The sequence below is a fragment of the Phocoena sinus genome, chromosome 8, assembly GCF_008692025.1.
Source record: "Phocoena sinus isolate mPhoSin1 chromosome 8, mPhoSin1.pri, whole genome shotgun sequence".
In the NCBI taxonomy this organism is placed as follows: Eukaryota; Metazoa; Chordata; class Mammalia; order Artiodactyla; family Phocoenidae; genus Phocoena; species Phocoena sinus.
The window spans coordinates 73,499,637-73,516,544 of record NC_045770.1 but is presented as its reverse complement, the minus strand read 5'-3'; the positions used below and the strand labels follow the sequence as shown (position 1 = coordinate 73,516,544).

Below are 16,908 nucleotides of genomic sequence, written 5' to 3'. Positions count from 1 at the left end.
ACTGCCATGCTTCTGCATATCGGCTGCAGGCACGGTCCTGTTTTACGAGGCCCACGAGAGGATCACAGGAGATGCCGAAGGTCCTGGCTCTGCCTCTCCCTGCGGACAGCCCTCCAGCTGCCGGCACCAGTGTCTCTTGATACGCTGGCCTACAGCAGGGTCGGGAGGGTCGAGTGTGCCCATGAGAGTGAACGGCCTTAAAGCACTGCGTGGAGGCCTGTGAGTGCTGATATTAACAATATTAACCACCATTTCTCACATCCCATGGTTCAACTGTCATCCACAGGAGTTGATCGCCACGGGTATTTTCCTTTAGAAAACTTCACTCCAGGGTCCAATGGGGCTATTCCCTGAGGCGCTGCCCCCTGGGGGGTGACGATGAATACAGAAGACTTGGCCCAGGTCTGAAAAGACCACCATGCTTCTGGGGTCTGTCGCACTCTGGTCTCTTCCATGCCCTATTCCTCACCTCGGATACAACAGGACGAAGGGTTGACACTGAGGAGAGGCCAGAAGAGTCTCACCAGACACAGCTGATGGCACACGGTAGGATCCATGAACAAAGGTTGCAAAACCTTCCTCTGCAGGGTCCAGGATATCCTCAGGTAAACAGAATCTCCAGCAATGGGAATCGTCTTCCACTCATCATTCCCTGTGGTGAACCCTCTTGCCTTTCAAGACTCAACCCCTAAAAGTTATTCCTAAGCCTCCCCTTGTCCTGGAGTGGAATGGCCCCCACTGTGCCATGCACAGATGTCTATGGGAGCAGTTGCACTATTCCAGTGTTCTAATTGTTCCCTGGTCTCCTGCCCACTCATCACTGAGCTCCCTGAGGGCAGGGACCCCATCTTGTTCACTGGGGTACTAACCTGGTCTAGTCCAGTGCCTGGCATCAGTCGGCACTCTGTGACCGTGTGCTGACAGACAAGCTAAAAGTATACAGTGCCATGCCCATAATGTTTGCGCATCAAGGCCTCTGCAATTCTCTAGTCCATAGGCCACAAGTGTCTGCTTTCACTTCCACATCCTCTGGGAAGAGAGCAGAAATGGAGGCAGAGCCTGGAGCTCAGGAGTTGGAGAGCAGAGCTCCGGGCAGCCTGGTAGGTCAGGAGGAGGGAGATACGAGAGGAGGAAGAGGCACCCCACCTGTAAAACTAAAGCTCTCGTGCCTACCCGCCGATTAGCTAATGAAATAATTTGCCCCTTGAAAACTGAAATAGCACCCATTCCCCTGCTCTGAAGCAAAAATTGTTTTTCTTTGTCTCCGTTATTTAAGGCCTCTGAAGATGCTCTGTTTATGTGAGCACAGTCACTCTGTGCTGATGATTTTCAGTGGAGTCATAGCTACCCTCCCAGCAGGTATACTCTCCAATTCTCTCGTTGTGCGTCATCTTCCTTTTGCCAACATGATGCTCTCCGTGCATGTTCCCTTCTGGTCTCCTCCAAACAGGCAACATTTAGCAAACAACAACAAATCTTTATCATTGGCTGCCCTAAATAAAGCCTAATTGGGAGTTTAACCTTCTAGGAATCTAGAAATGGTAGCTCATCTGCTATGCCATCTTCCCAAATGATACTTCCCATGAGTAGGGATGCTTTAACTCTGTACGTGCTCACACACACATACACACAAGTGTCCTATTAGCCAGAACACCACCTGTGCTTGTGTGGAAGCAGCACTTCCTGTGTGCCCTAGGTGAGCTCTGCGTTATGGATTTGTCACTGCTTTGTGATGTAGGTGAAAGGACAATGGCCCCGAGCTCCTTATCATCGCCTTTCTCATTTCCTACAGAATGGAATGACTGTGGTGGAGGTTTTGACCTTTTCCTGGACTCACATCCTGTCTGCTGAATTATTCTCTGCCACTTTTACCACCAGACCTTGTCTGCCCACCCCACCCCCTCCCGCCCCTGAGCTGGACCTAATTTACCACAGACAATTTTAGGATTTTATATTCCTGTGTTCTTAAAAAAAAAAAGAAAGAAAACACAGTGCATGAAGAAAAACCCAATACTTCCATAGCTGAAAGAGTTATAGAGAAACCACAAAATTGCGTTGGTGCTATGTAGCATTATACATAACATATTTACATAAATTAAATTGGCACAGAAGAATCTGAGGTGACGGTATTATTTTGTAAGCTTGAAAGTGGACTTTAACAGCAAACATCTCCAACAGAAGGTACAGAAAATACAAATGCACCAAACAGAATAAAAGGTTCACTACCTTAAGCTGTCAGTCGTACATATGCATTATAATGGGCTGGGACAAACGCATCCATCTCTATCCCAGGCGGAAATACTACATCTCTTTCATGAGAAGCTATGACTGCATGTGTAAAATGCTTGCACTAAAATTAAGTCTTCTATCTTCCAAATTTTCTCAATTATTAATACACCAGACAGCTGTAGTAGCTCTGGCAAAAATAGCAGCCAAGCTTTTCCAAAAGTCAAAGCAGCCATGAGACGTCTGCATGGGGACTTTCCTATGTGAGGACGGGCTGCTCTCTGGATCAAACAGAGAGAAAGAAAATCTCCAGCGGAACAACAACAAAAGAGAAACTCGTTTCAGAATTTAACGTGAAAAATGACATCCCCTGCCCCCACCAGGCACACTCACTCCTCTTTATAATAAGAAACTTTGCGTGTCTAGATAAAAAGTTGACGGAAAGGCTATCTTGTCCACTCACTGGGATAACAAACAATTCAGAAAATTAAACAGTAAATCCAAGGAAGGCCAATCACTTCAGTGTGCTCTGGAATGACACTATCCAATTGTGTCTACTCAAAGGGAGGAGGGTGAGGTTAGAAAACAAATTATGCTTTTTTTTTAGATTTCTGGAAGCAAATTAACGTCCAGGAGAAAAGGTTGTCCTTCAGTTGCCACCTTCATATTTTAAACAGGTCTTAGCGTCATCTTAACAGAGTCTGATAATATACAATCTTTGTGGAAAAATTCATATTTGAAAAGCACTTCTAAGGGAAAAACTAAGCACTCAGATTGTGTCACAATTCAATGCTCCCTAAACTCAACAGTGATCATGAATTTTCATTCAAAGATTATGTGCAGGACATGCAACAAGAACAGAATAGATTTTTAAAGATTTTTTAAAGTTATAATATCAGAGCTTAAGCATATCACGCCAGAGAGAATGTCACTTGTCAAGGTTACGTCGTGAATGGTCTGGATGTGACTGGACATTTCACATTTCCTGTCACAGTTGTGATTTCACATCATTCTAACCTTTAAAGGCCATCAGACCACATGTCCCAATCTCTGATGGCTGTTATGATACCATCACTCCATTTGTGCCCCAGCACCATACATAAACAGAAATTGTTGTGGGTCTTTGAGGAAAAAGCGAGAGTCATATCAGCCCAAGTTCTAAACAAGGGTATGTTTGCAGCAGTTCTGCATAACTTGTTTCTAAGAGCAAGGACCATTTTCGCTGTCTCACGACCTACGTAAAAATCACAGCCATCTTCGAATAAATGCCAACGAATGTCAGACAAACAAACCATGGCTATTTGGAAATGGCTCTTAGTTTATTAATATAATCCCCCAGAGTAAAGCTTGTGGTGTGAATGTTTTCAAGATGGTCAATATCATTTAGAGGCAGGGCTTACTAACATAACATAAACACTCACTGCCCGTGTACCACTTACCATTTGCGATCTGTTCTTTGGACAGCCATTGATGTCTTCAATCTTCTCATTTGCTGAAAAAAGAAACACGAGTCAGAAAAATAAATAATCATCACAGACACTTTGAGCAGTGATGTTCAGGACCCCTGAGGCCAAGAAAATCCTAAGGCCCATACTGGGGTTTGTCCAACCAACACAGGCATGTGAAATACTGAGACGCATCTAGCAAGCTTCAGGACTTACTCATCGAGCTGCCGCCCTCCAGGGACAGCTGGGGCAAGGTCGCTGTCATCTAAGGCAGAGACAACTGCATTGATGACAGTCTTGGAGTGATGGGGCATGGTGGAAATGTCTGGAGACTGGGAAACGGCCTGAGCTGTGACTGTGCTTTAGGCTCTTAAAAAGGCAACTGCAACTTGCCCACAAAAGATAGGGTGCTTCAGAGTGGATCCATCCAGCCACAACACAGCTCCTGGGGACAAAAGCCATAGATGACAGCATCTCACCCCATCTTTAGCCAGAAATGCTAAGATTGCTTTTGTTTGTCCTGATTCTATTCCCGAAGTGGTGGCCAATGGAAGAACAAGAGAGTGAGGCTTTAAAAATGGCACATCCATGCTCATACAGTAAGTCCAGATTAGATCTAGAACACACACTATTGAAGTCAAAAGAGTACCTACCTACCTACTTAGGGAAGTGGTAGAAAGAGGCTGTACTGAATAAGCTGGAAATCAAATAAGTAACAGGGAAGAAAGGCCCAGCTTCCCACGGTGAATGTATTTCATCCTAAGTATGGAGGAATCCTTGCAAGACACAGCCCAAGACATCCGAGTTTGCAACTACAGTGCTAGGAGAAAGGCAGTACGTGTAGTGGCTTGGAGGCGAAGATACCCCAGTTTGAAGCTCAGCTTTATAGCTTCTCAGCTGTGTGATCTTAGCCATGTAACACAACCTCTCTGGGCCACAGTTTCCTCATCTATAAAATGGAGCTAATACTACCTACTTCACGGGAGGAGCTGTGAGAAGAAGATCACATGATGCCAGTAAAATGCTCAGTGCAGCGCCTAGCACAGCGAGTGTTCTATGTATGGTAGAGATCATTAATCCAATAATATATATTCTTATCATCTATGCAAAAATATATAAAATAAAATTTCCCTTTTTTGATGTCTCCATCTGAGTTAAGCCCAGAAACTCAGCTAGGAGTTCACGGTTAAGAATTACGGACTTGCCTCCTCTGTGAAGCCTTTATGAGATTCCTCCCCAATCCCATGTCCCTTTACTGCATGCCCCCTCCCCTAGAAGGGGAAGTCCCACTAGGTCTCTTTGCTCTCCCAGCACCCTGGACTTGCCTCTACTTTGCTTTTAAGTAACACCTAATGTGTAACTCCTTTTCTCGTCTCCCCCAGCTACGCAGACATGTAGATTTTGTTTTTCACACTTGTATCCTTAGGGCTCGACAAGTGTTTGCAAAATTGCATTTAAAAAAAAAAAATATATATATATATATATATATATATATATATATATATATATATATATCACATCAGATTTTAATGACTATGACACGTAAAACTTCCATGAAGAGAAAAGACATCGAAAAGTGTCTGAAAAGGATAACAGACTCAAAGTGTCCCAGGACATTAAGGTTTTAGAACACCTGAAACTAAATATAGCTCACTGTTACCTCAATTGGGTTTTTTTCCCCTAGTGTTTCTATCTTAAGAAGTAAAAAATAAGAAAGCAAGCTAGTGGCAGGAAATTATTTAAAAATCTAATTACTGGAGACAGCCTGGTTAGTATACATTCAGCCTGATCTACACCGTCTCTAGAACTGGCCCAAAGTAATAGATATTCAGGCTTATGACCCACCTGGGAGAGACCTCGGTCTTCAGAGAGCCAACTGAGTTTTCTCAGCTCTTACGAACACTGGGATAGGCATTTTAGGAAGCTTCCTCCACCTGCTTTTCCCTACTCCCAAAAGAGGTGCCATAAAGCCTTTAAAAAGCTCCTAAAGGATGCCCAATGAATGGGATAACTCATGGATGTTTGTTCTTCAGTTCACCAGAAAATACAATGAGCCAGAATGTGTCACTAGCATGTAAACTCCACAAAAACAAGGATTTTCATCTGCTTTGTTTTCTACTATAACCCTAGAGCTTAGCACCGTGCCTGACACACAGTAGCCACTCAATATGTATTTGTTGAGGGGAACTAAGGAGTATTCTGAACATTCCAGTGAATCAAGTCAATATATACAAGTGAAAGAGCAGCTGCTCTTTCACTTGTATGTATCAATGTATGTACTGAAGGTGGAAAGAAAGAAAGATCCTTGACAAATGGCACTCCTTCATACATGGGAAGTTACGGCAGGCTTGCACTCTGACCTTGGGTTTTGATACACAACACCGATACGGCTTTTGAGAATCAAGGCCACTCAAGGTATCTTCCAGTTGGATACTCATGACGGCCAAAGTCATACGGCACTGGATTCTGATCAACACCCAGTTCATTAGTGCTCATTAAAGTGAAGGATGGAAAACTATGATCCTGAGAAGTCATTTCAAAGCTTATTTATATACCTTCTGGATAAACAAAACCAAGGGATTTGGTCTAATTATCCCTCGAATTCCTTTTCATGGTCTGTCACCTAAACCACAGTCAGGTGCTCCTCGAATTCATTAGGCTCCTATAAGCCTAATGCTGCCATCTTACAACATTCAAAATAAACCAATGGGGTGAAGCCTATTCATGACCCTCTAAAGAAAACATGGGAAGAGATCAAATGACTCAGCCCCAACTCAAAATAAATGTTGAATAAAAATGCAAAAAAGTCTGGACCTCCTAGTTTCCAATTTCATGTCATTTAAATACTTCTCCTTCAACTTAAATTCTCAAGAATTTCTGTGGTTGTCATAAATACTTAGAGCAATAATAGCAGCTCCGATTCTGCTGGTTAGAAGGAAGAAGAGCTTGGTCCTCAGAGCTGAATTTATTAACTCGGGGTAGGGGGTCTTTGGCTACAGCCCCAGAGAAGATAACCAGAGAAGCAAAGGCATTTGTCCCCCGAAGTCTTCAACTGTGATTAAAACCGGCATCCTCAAGTGCCAACGGTAATTTATTCATTCCAGCAAAATCTCTAATGTGGTGACCGGTCTGCACACAAGGTGACAACTTAGTAACTGGAAAGCATCAGTGCACTTTGAGAAGAATGGGATCAAGCTCATCACCTCTCAGAAGACCTCCTCGGAAGGGTTCCAAGCATTTCAACAGCCCAAGCATCTATGCATGGTATCTAGGCATGTGCAGGGCAGCTGGCAGCCCTGCCAACGTCTAGCAAAATTGGCTGCCCTCACTGAAAGGCAGATGACTTACCCAAGGCCACGCCATGGTAGCAGGTCATCAACAGAAAGAAGGTAGGGTCCTGCGTGTTGCCTGAATTTCCTGGTTGTGCTCAGGGGCAGCCCAAATGGTGGCGGAAAGTGAGCTGCTCTCATCCCCTCTCTGTCTTGGCTTCCTCCTTCTCTCCAAGCCTCCTTTGTTTACCCTGTTTCCCTCCCTCTCTCTCTCCTCTTTCCTCCCTGTCTCCCGCCCCTCCTCTCCTTCGCTCACTCCAACCCCTTCTGGCATCCTCCCTGCGTGACAGCAATGTAGGCAGGAGGGGGGAGGCCTGTCTCTCCCTCTTGATTCACGCTGTTTATCCTGGCCTCGCAAACCTTTCTAATAACTCACGGACATGGCACCGTGATGGGCTGGCAGGCAACTGCCGGCTTCGGGCAGCTCATGACTCAAGAAGATTATCATACTAATAAGAGGCCGAACACAGACACCCAACCCTCAGCCACTAAAGCAAGGGCACTAAGAGGCAGCAGCAAAAGGTCTATTATCTGCCTAATGGGCAGAAGGCAATGATGGAGAAGTGTGGCCCCCAAGATATGCCACTATCTGGTAAGACCAGCCCTAGGATGGATGGATGAAGAGATGGCTAGACCCTAGGGCCCATCTGGGCTAGATGGAGACTTAGGTAGGAGCAATGTCTGTGAAAAGCATCTAAGGTTTTCCTTCATGTTACACACCTTAGCTTTTAAAGGATTCCAACTCTCCATCATTAGAAATAGTAGAGGAGGGAGTAAGATTCCCAAGCTGAAAACCGACTCTTCGATCACTGGCCTTTGTTCTTTAGGTTAAAGCCCAGAATTCACTGCCCTGTACCTGGTAGCCTGGCCTTATTTTGCCTTGTTGAGCCTCTGACTCTCTACCCTCCAGCCTTTCTGTGCATTATTTCCTCCACCAGGAAAGCCCTCCCTGACCACTTTACCCAGCTAACTCCAAATCTGAGGTCTTGGCTTATAGATAAATTCCTTGAGGAAACGTTCCCGGATTCCTACCCTCCCAACCCAGCCCCCCAGCTCCCCAGTCATGGGTCTGGCCTCATAGCACACGGATCCTTAATCATTAAGCACAACACTCCTCCCTCCCAGGCCTAGGAACAGGTTGTCCCTTCAAAGGACAATCTCCCTGACTGCAGGTTTTGATGGACCTTCATTTAGATGTGCTCTTTTGAACTATTTTGAAGTAACTTCAAACCTACAGAAAAGTTACAGGAACAGTACAGAGAATTCCCGTATAGCATCATCCATTCTCATCTTCTCCCTCTCTCGCTCCCTTCCTCTTTCTCTCTATAGGTACACTTGTTTAAAAATTCTGAATCAATTTAGTGTAGGCTACATAGATCATGTCCCTCACTCTTAGTGTGTATTTCCAAAGGACAAGGATATTATTTCATGGGACAATTTTAAAATTCTGAAAATTTAACATTACTGTAATTCCAATATTCCAATTTTGTCAACTGACTCAAAATTGTCCTTTGTAGCATTTTATGCCCCTGTACGGCATCCAGTCCAGGATCATGCGGTACATTTAGTTGTCAGGTCTCTTTAATCTCTTTTCCTCTGGAACAATTGCTAAGCCTTTTATATCTTTCACAGCACTGACATTTTGGAACAATTCAGGCCAGTTTTTTTTTTTAACAGAATGTTCCACAATTTGGGTTTGTCTGAGATTCCTCAGGATGGGTTTCAGGTTTTCCATCCCTGATTGCAATGCAACACTAAGTGACGTTGTACTCTTTTCGAGGTACCACGTCAGGAAGGACGTGACACCCAGCTGCTGCTCACCAGCGATGTACTTTTGATCACCTGGTCACGATGCCTCATTCTCCCATGTGGTTACTATAGCTCCCTTTGCAGCTAACAAGCCATCAGTGGAGAGCCACTGTGAGACCATGTAAATAGCTGCTCTCCATCAAACTTTCTCCTCTCGATTTCAGCATGCATTGATGATTCTTGCCTTAACTAACCTTTACCATGCAACTCTTCTACATTAGTGAGTCAGCATTCACCCCAACAGCTGAGTTCTCTCTTCTCCACTGACAGATCATCTATTTATGTATCTATCAATACAGATTTGTAGATTCCTATTTTATTCCACAGTTATAACCCACAATGGTCCTCAATTATTTTGATGCTCTAGTTGTCCCAGATTAGCTTGCTCTTTGTAGCCCTGGAGGGCAGAACTAGCACTTGTAGGGAGACGCTACCAAGGAGGGGCAGATTCTGACTTAATGAAACAAGAGCTTTTAAAAAATTCTAACTCTCCGTCGTTAGAACTGGTTGAGGAGGTAGTAAGTTGCCCATCTGCTGACTAGTTTACTAGACTCTGCTGACTACTTTTCACGGAAGCAACTCACACATCAGGTTGAGGCTTTTAAAAGGTCCCTTCCAAACCTTAGAGTTGCAGCAGAATCCTGGAAGGGAGGAGGGTGTGACATACAGTTTAGAGGAGTGCTCAGAAGAGCACTAAACACTGGTAAGGGAAAACATCTGGGCCACCTTTAGGAAACAATCCGAGCCAGGCTTAGGGAAGCAAGGGTTGCAGTGAATAAAATTCTCATCCCTAATCTCCTCACCTCTTCTTGAACATCACTGCACGCCAGGTGCCACGTTAAATGCTGTGAATCTAGAAAGAAAGATGACTCACACCCAGGCCTGGAGAGACCCGGGCCCGATACAGCAGTCAGTAGGATGACAGAGGAGGGTCCCTCCAGCTCTGCCTGGGGGAGCTAGGAAGTATCAGGGAGAAACTGACCTTTCAAGAATGAGTAGGAGCTCTCCAGCCAAAGAGCAACTGTAACCACTAGAATTCTGTCCAATACAAGATGGAGTCACTAGGACTCCAATTCTGGTTAAATCTTAGGGAGAACAGAGAGAGATACACCCACCCCCAACACACACGTGTGTCTGTATACATATATACACACACACATATATGTATATATTAAAAACACGCACACATACAAATATATATTTTTACATTTTCCTTTTATAGGCATATGTGTGGGGGAAACATGGAGCATAGCGGTTAATAGTTTAGCATCCCGGTCAGAGTGCTGTCCCCTCCTGCCACCCCCCGCCAACCAAGAGATCTGTGTTCATAAGACACTCTGAGATGAAATGTTCTGAACTGGCTGATGGACAGTCTAGGGAAGAAGTCACATAGGAGATGCCTATGTTTACCTGCCTTCTCATCTCCCCGTATCCTGGGCCTCTGTTCTCCACACCCAGAGCAGAGGGTGTGAGCCTGGCACAGTCAGGGGTGGAGTTCCATGTGTTGACATCTGGCCTTACTTAGTAGCGAGTCCCTGGGCAGAGGGAGCCTCTCCTGGAGGGCTGCGGGGGGAAGCAACTTGGTGGCCTGAGTGGCAGCCTGCACCAGTGGTACTAGCTTGAGCCTCTGAAGTCAGAGTCCAATAGTTCAGGCCCAGAAAGGTCACTGTCTAGGGAGGTTCATCTCATCTGAATAGATTCAGAGACGCATCCTCCTGAGCAATGATTAGAAACTGTGCTAGCTTACGTCTCCCTAGCGCCGCGCTTAGTGAATATGCAATACACGGTACCATTCACCTTTGCTGGGCCCTGGCAGATACAACTAGTCTATCGTGACACTCTGACATCGATTCAGAGGCCTCTTCGTCTTTCTACACGTATCTTTCTAGGCAGTGACTACCAAGTCCTATCCAGAAACGCCTTCCGGTATCCAAGCATATTTCATATCTGATACCTACCTTGTGCATTTCCCAAGACTGCCACAAGATCAGACAAAGGAGGCATGGCTGTGCCCATTTTAAAGACAGGGAAACAGAGGTGGCAGAGGCCATGTTCAGAGACCCATGTGGCAAGGAGCTGAGAGGGTCCTCTAGGAGCTGAGGGTGGCCTCCAACCAACAGACAGGGAGAAATCAGGGCTCACACTCCTATAACTGCAAGTAAATGAATTCTGCCAACAATCTGAGTAAGCTTGACCCCTTTCCCCAGTCAAGCTCCAGATGAGGACTCAAGCCTGACCAACACCTTGACTGCAGCCTGGCAGAGGCACCCAGCTAAGCCATGCTTGCACTTCTGATGCACAGAAATAGTTAATGCATGTTGTGAGATAGTTAATAGATGTTGTTTTAAGCCATTACGTTTGTGACACTTTGTTATACAGCAACAGCAAACTAATACAGGGAAGGAAGGAAAAAGGAGAGAAGAGAAGGAGGACCAATGGAAGCTGGTCTTCAATCAATCTTGGGACAGCAGGGAAGCATCTTTCTCTTTCAAAGTCCAAGATCTTCGCCTGAGGGCAACGTACCTATATTTTTAGGTACAGTCTCTACAGATGTGAGCAGAGCTAGAACCATAAAAGGCTTCTTCTCACTTGAAGGATAAGCAACTTTTCCATAAGAACTCACGCCTGAGGGGCTGGGGCTTCTGTCCTTTTTTTCTGCCTTCTCTTTCGGCATGAGTCGGCCGCTAAAGCTGCCAGCGACAACAATCAGTCTAATGCCATCTAATTGGCCTCCCGCCTCCACGGTCTGCTCTGCGTTCTCAGGCAGGACCACTGGGGTGCTTCCCTTAAGACCCAAGGCAAAGCTGTGCCCAGCCTCCACCCACGTTCCTGCCCAGGGTGACTCCTCTCCTCCTGCACACAGCCAAGGCATTAAAAGCCCCACCACTCCACTTCCCTTCCCCTAGTATGAAAAACAGAACCAGCCCTCTGCGGAGTTTGATCCTTTGATTTCTCAGACCCGATTAGAGTTCACAGGAATAAACCAGCCCCATATTGCCGTTTTTTTTTTTTTTTTTTGAAATATTGCCAGAGTAATCCACAAAAAAGCACCATCGCAGGGGGGAAATGAGAGAGCCAGAAAGATGGTAGGAGGTAAGAAAGGGGACAGAGAGCCCCTCCCCAAACCACCAGCATTTCCCCCCAGCCAGGGCTAGTCTTTCTTCTCAGAGAATCAAGATGAGATTGCCACGTGGGTGATCTTATCAGGAAAAGCAAGCTGGTACCCCTCACTCCCCCGGCACAAGGCAAGAGTCAAAAAAAGTGTCATACATGTGACAGAAACACTGCATTTTTAGATGTCGGGATTCCAAGTCCCTCTTGCCAGACTCGACCCCGTCTGGACTGGTCTCCACGGTAACTCATCCCCCCCTGACGTAAAATCTGCTCTTACCCACAACCTGGATAATCTGGGCCAGGAGGACGCCGTCCGTCACATCTTGCTGGAGATCCTTGATGAGACGTTTGTGGCCTGATTTGGCTAGATAGTGATTGGCCCAGTCCGTGTAGATCTGCAAAAAAGCAAACGGGCAACTTTAGGAACCCCGTCAGATTCCATCTGAGGCAGCTGCTGGGCTGGTATAGGAGCCACTGTCCCGCAGGCGAGCTGTCTGGGGCCAGCCAGCGCCATTAACATGCAGTGCATTGTGCCCATGGGGTATTCAGCTGGCCAGAGCCAGGCTTTCACCTATTGAGAGATCTGCCATCAAGGCTCAGGAGAAAGCTAAAGAAAGCTTCAAAACATGCAGAGGCCTGAATGGGACAGGGGACACGGAACTAAACAGTCCGCGCCAGGCGGCTTTGAGAGGCTGCGGCTCTAAATGCAGGCGAGGTCTCCCCCGCCCCACTGCCCTACCCCGCCCCTTCCCATCTTTTTCCCTTTATTGAGAAAACGTATGGGGAAGTTACCACCCAACAGGCATCTTTTCACGGGCCATTTCAGGGAAAGGAGGGCTATTGAGTTAGCCGAGTTCTCAGGAGCCTGGGTCCCTTGTAAAGGAGCCAAGTACCAAAACACAGAGCGCTTCAATTACTCTTGTGTGAGCGGGGTTATTAATGGCCTCACAATCATCTCAAATTTAATCAGTTTAACTTAAAAGCCTGGCATCATTTTCACAGTTGGGATTCTCTGAACAAAACCCCCCAGCAAATTCCAACATATTTAAACACAGCATTGGTGTGCACGGCACCTGAAAGGCAGAGGCTGGGTCGTCATGGGATCAGGAAAGCAGACACCCTTGGGGGACGGAGAGACCTGCCCCTCCCAGTCACAGAATCATCGGCACAAAGTATTTGCTTCCAACGAGCCAACAAACACAGGAAAACTCTCGCCTAAAAACTTTCTCCCTAAATGACACAAGCCAAAAACAAAACTGAAAACCTCCTCGTCAATTCTGAGTGCTAAGTTTCATGCGTGGACTTGTGAGTTTGCGGGGGACATGCAGGTCCTATTTATCAGCACCTTTTTTTTCCCCAGGAGGGATACAAACCCGCGCCTGCTCAGAAAGAGAAGCATCCCACCTCAGCTGGGCCGTGTTTGCAGGTGCAGTTCACATACTAATCCGTGTGATGTCTCCACCCAAATGATGAAGGTGATTACTGTATCTCCACTAGCAGGCCTGCTCCGAGATCTCGCGTGACTCACAGAGCGGTGGAAGCCCTGTCCTTGCCCCGCTCTCACTCTTCCCAACACTGCGCTCAGAGGAATCTCACACAGTGGGGTGCTGCCCTCCAAGGCCCCCGGAATGGGGACTGAGGGCCAGGGCCCGGACTTGCAAAATAGGCCCTTCGAGGGAGGTGGCACCTCTGACTACTCCACCTGGGGCCGTGAAGGCCTCATCCCAAGAGGGGCCAAGGCAGACGTGCACTTTCCGCTTCATCAAGCGCTGGGAACAGACGACGCCTATCCACCCCCCAGCCCCCAACGCGAAGCTTCCACTGCAGAGACCCACACCACAATACGGTTCTATTTCACACCTCGGACCATGGCATCTAATCCTTAAATCCATGTCACTTTCCTTCCTCATGACTCCCAAATTGTCAGATAGAAGCTCTAGTTCAGCAAGATCATTTTCAATTTCACAAGCACTGAGAAGGCTAAGGAAGTCGAGCGCCATCTTGGTCATTACAATGGCCAATCTGAGAGATCATTCGATGAAATTGTTAAGAGGGAGAGAGAGAAAGGGAAAGACATTCAAAGGAAAAGAGAAAGACCTGGGTTCAAGTCCCAGCCCCAGAGGCTCCCCAGGGTGGGGATCTGGGTCTGTTTTGTTCAATTTCTCAACATGTATCTCTGGAGGAACGGGTGTATGACCTCAGGTGAGCTGTTTGACTCTCTGAGCCTAGGTTTTCTTATCTGTAAAATGGAATAAATACCATGTACTTGTCAGTTCTTATGAGGACTGAGTGATATAACATATTCGGAAAAAACTGCCTTATGCAGAGTAGGAGCTTAATAACAACGAACACATACAGAGCCTAATACATGCCAGACACTGGTCCAGACACTTTACATGCATTAACTCATTTCATCCTTATTCTCTGTGGTAGATGCTATCATTGTGTCTATTTTTCAGAGGAGAAAACGAAAGTGTAGAGAGGTAAAGTAACTTATCTAAGATCACAGGGAAGTGGCAGTGCCAGGATATGAACCCAGGCTGAATAACTCTAGAATCCCTTAGACACTCTCCAACACTGCTTCTCTGAATACAAATATAAATTACTCAATGCACTCACCCCCTCCATGACACCGTCCTACTGACTCAGCTCATTCTCTGTTATGTTCTCACTGAAAGAATTGTTTAAAAATAAATAAAACCCCCAAACCTATCCATTGCTGTCTGAATGCCCTCTGGCAAGTCACTTGCCTTTTCCGGGCTTCGGTTTATCCAGCTGTAAAATGGGCACAGTAAGGTCTACTTCAGAAGGTGGTTGTGAAGACCCAGTGAAGCACCACCTGGAAGCCCCTGACCTGACCCACGCGGGGCTCAGGAAGCAGAGGCCGCAGGTGGTCAAGAGGAGGGCACTGGAGTCAGCAGACTGCTCTAAATCTTAGCTGCCACACTGCCTATTACGTCTGTGTCCTTTGGCCTGGGTGTCCTCGTTTACAAGAGGGGATAATAATACCAACATCATTGGGCCATTATGAAGGTGAAACGAGTTCATACACATAAAGGACACAGAATGTGACACATGCTAAGTGTTCAGTAAATAAAAAGGATATTAGAAATTTGACTACCAGCATTATAAAATGGGCCAGAACAAAACCAGCCACAGCCTCTACCCTGAACCTCCGGGACGCAAATGACTTGAAGACTCACTCCCCTTCTCTTTCACAAGGTACAATTTCGAGACTCTGGAGCACCCCCATCTGGAATCACAAACCACAGCAGACTGTGAAAGAAAAGCAGGCCAGAAACTGGCCAGGCTGGTACAGAGAGTGACACCAGGCTGGTATCTTCCCTCAACAGGAGATACACCGCAGTGATGTCTCAAGCCCTGGAGGGATCCTACCACCTGAGGGTCTGAGGGACCACGAGAACATCCCAAAGCTTCAAGCCACCTGCCCCACAACCATCAGCTGAGGTGAGAACAGGCCACGGACAAGGACACCGCTGAGTGGGAGGGGATACAGGCACCTCTGTTCATTTCCTTCCTAGGTGATTAAGGGTATTTTAAAATAGACGTATCCTCCCTAAAGCCAGCCCTCTCTGTGTCTACACAGTCCGGCAGGAAGCCAAGGTTAAGCAAGCTTCTGTCAACAAGTACAGGGGTAACCCTCTCCCCCTCACCCACCAGCACACAGTGCGGAGCCCTGGGGAGGCCACACAGGTATCTGGCATACCAGGGAGAACTCGGAAAGTTCTATAGTGGTCAGAAATGGCTCTGCCAAAGAAGTGAACCTCCCTACTCCACGCTGTTTAAGACAGAGCTCTTCTTCTCCCAACTCGAATCTACCTACATACCACAACCAACTTAACCTTCCAAGAGCACAGCTCTAGTCCTATCACCTGCTCACAGAATCATCAATGGCTCCCCACTGAATGAAAGGCAGACTTTTCATACCGCAGTTCAAGGCAGTCTTATCCATCCACTCTTCCCCAGCCAGCGTCGACCTCGCAGGGGAGGCAGTGCGTGGGTAAGTAAAAAGCTTGGGCTTGGGAACTGACCAAGTCAAGGCGGCCCTTGGCATGTGAATTTCTTTTCACCTCTCTGTACCTCAGTTTTATCCTCCATAAAATGGGGATTACACCAAACATATGATAAGGCAGGGAGGGACTGGCCAACTGTGACCCAGGCCAAACCCAAGGGACCACCTGTTTCTGTAAACAAAGTTCTGTGGGAGCCCAGTCACACCCATTTGTCATCTGTAGCTGCTTTCAGACCACAATGGCACAGCTGAGTAGCTGTGATAGAGGCTTCTGGCCCGCACAGCCTCAAATATTTACTGTCCAGCTCTTTACAGAAGAAAGTGGCCAGTCTGTGTCATAGGGACTGAATGACATAATATGCCTACACATAGCAAGGGCTCAGTAATAATTACAATTACCCTCAGGAAAATTGGACCTCACACTTCCCCATCTCTGAACTCCTGCCACCCCACCCACCTGAGTGCCTCCACCTGGGGCCACCCCAAAAAACTCCATTCCTACGCTGGTTCCTCCAGGAAGTCACCCTTGATTTCCTCATTGCACCCCGAGCTGCATACGAAGCAGAGAACCTGTTTGCTGGCACCACCTCCTCACTCCACCCCCAGATTGTGGCAGAGATGGTGTCTCGTCCATCTCTGGGCCCAGACAGTGTCTCTCAAGGTGGGGGCACAGCAGGTGGTCAGTAAGTGGTTGCCGGCATGGAGCTGAATGGAGAGAAAAAGGGCAAACCCTTGGGAAACTGATTGCATTGGAGACTTAACGTGAGCTCTCAGTGAATCCTCAAACCAGGATCTCAACTCTCTTTATTGACTGAAAAGAGGAAGGAATAGAGAAAATAAATCACTCCAGAGTGCAAGCCCGTTAATCAGGACCCATCAAACAAGAATCATTGATTATCTGGAGTTTCCTCTCCCCAGCTCTCGACTTTGTGAAGAAGTGAGTCACAAGAAA

General features: G+C 46.7%; 1 protein-coding gene across 2 annotated transcripts in view; it reads right to left on the bottom strand.

Annotated features, from left to right (window-relative positions):
- Positions 1–16,908, bottom strand: part of NAV2 (neuron navigator 2) — a 332,163-nt gene that overhangs the window by 258,610 nt on the left and 56,645 nt on the right. For both annotated transcript variants that reach the window (XM_032640399.1, XM_032640401.1), the window contains exons 2-3: positions 12,201–12,318; positions 3,666–3,718 (exon numbers count right to left, since the gene is read on the bottom strand). In XM_032640399.1, the coding sequence (XP_032496290.1) occupies positions 3,666–3,718; positions 12,201–12,318 (171 nt within the window). The remainder of the gene's footprint in view (positions 1–3,665; positions 3,719–12,200; positions 12,319–16,908) is intronic.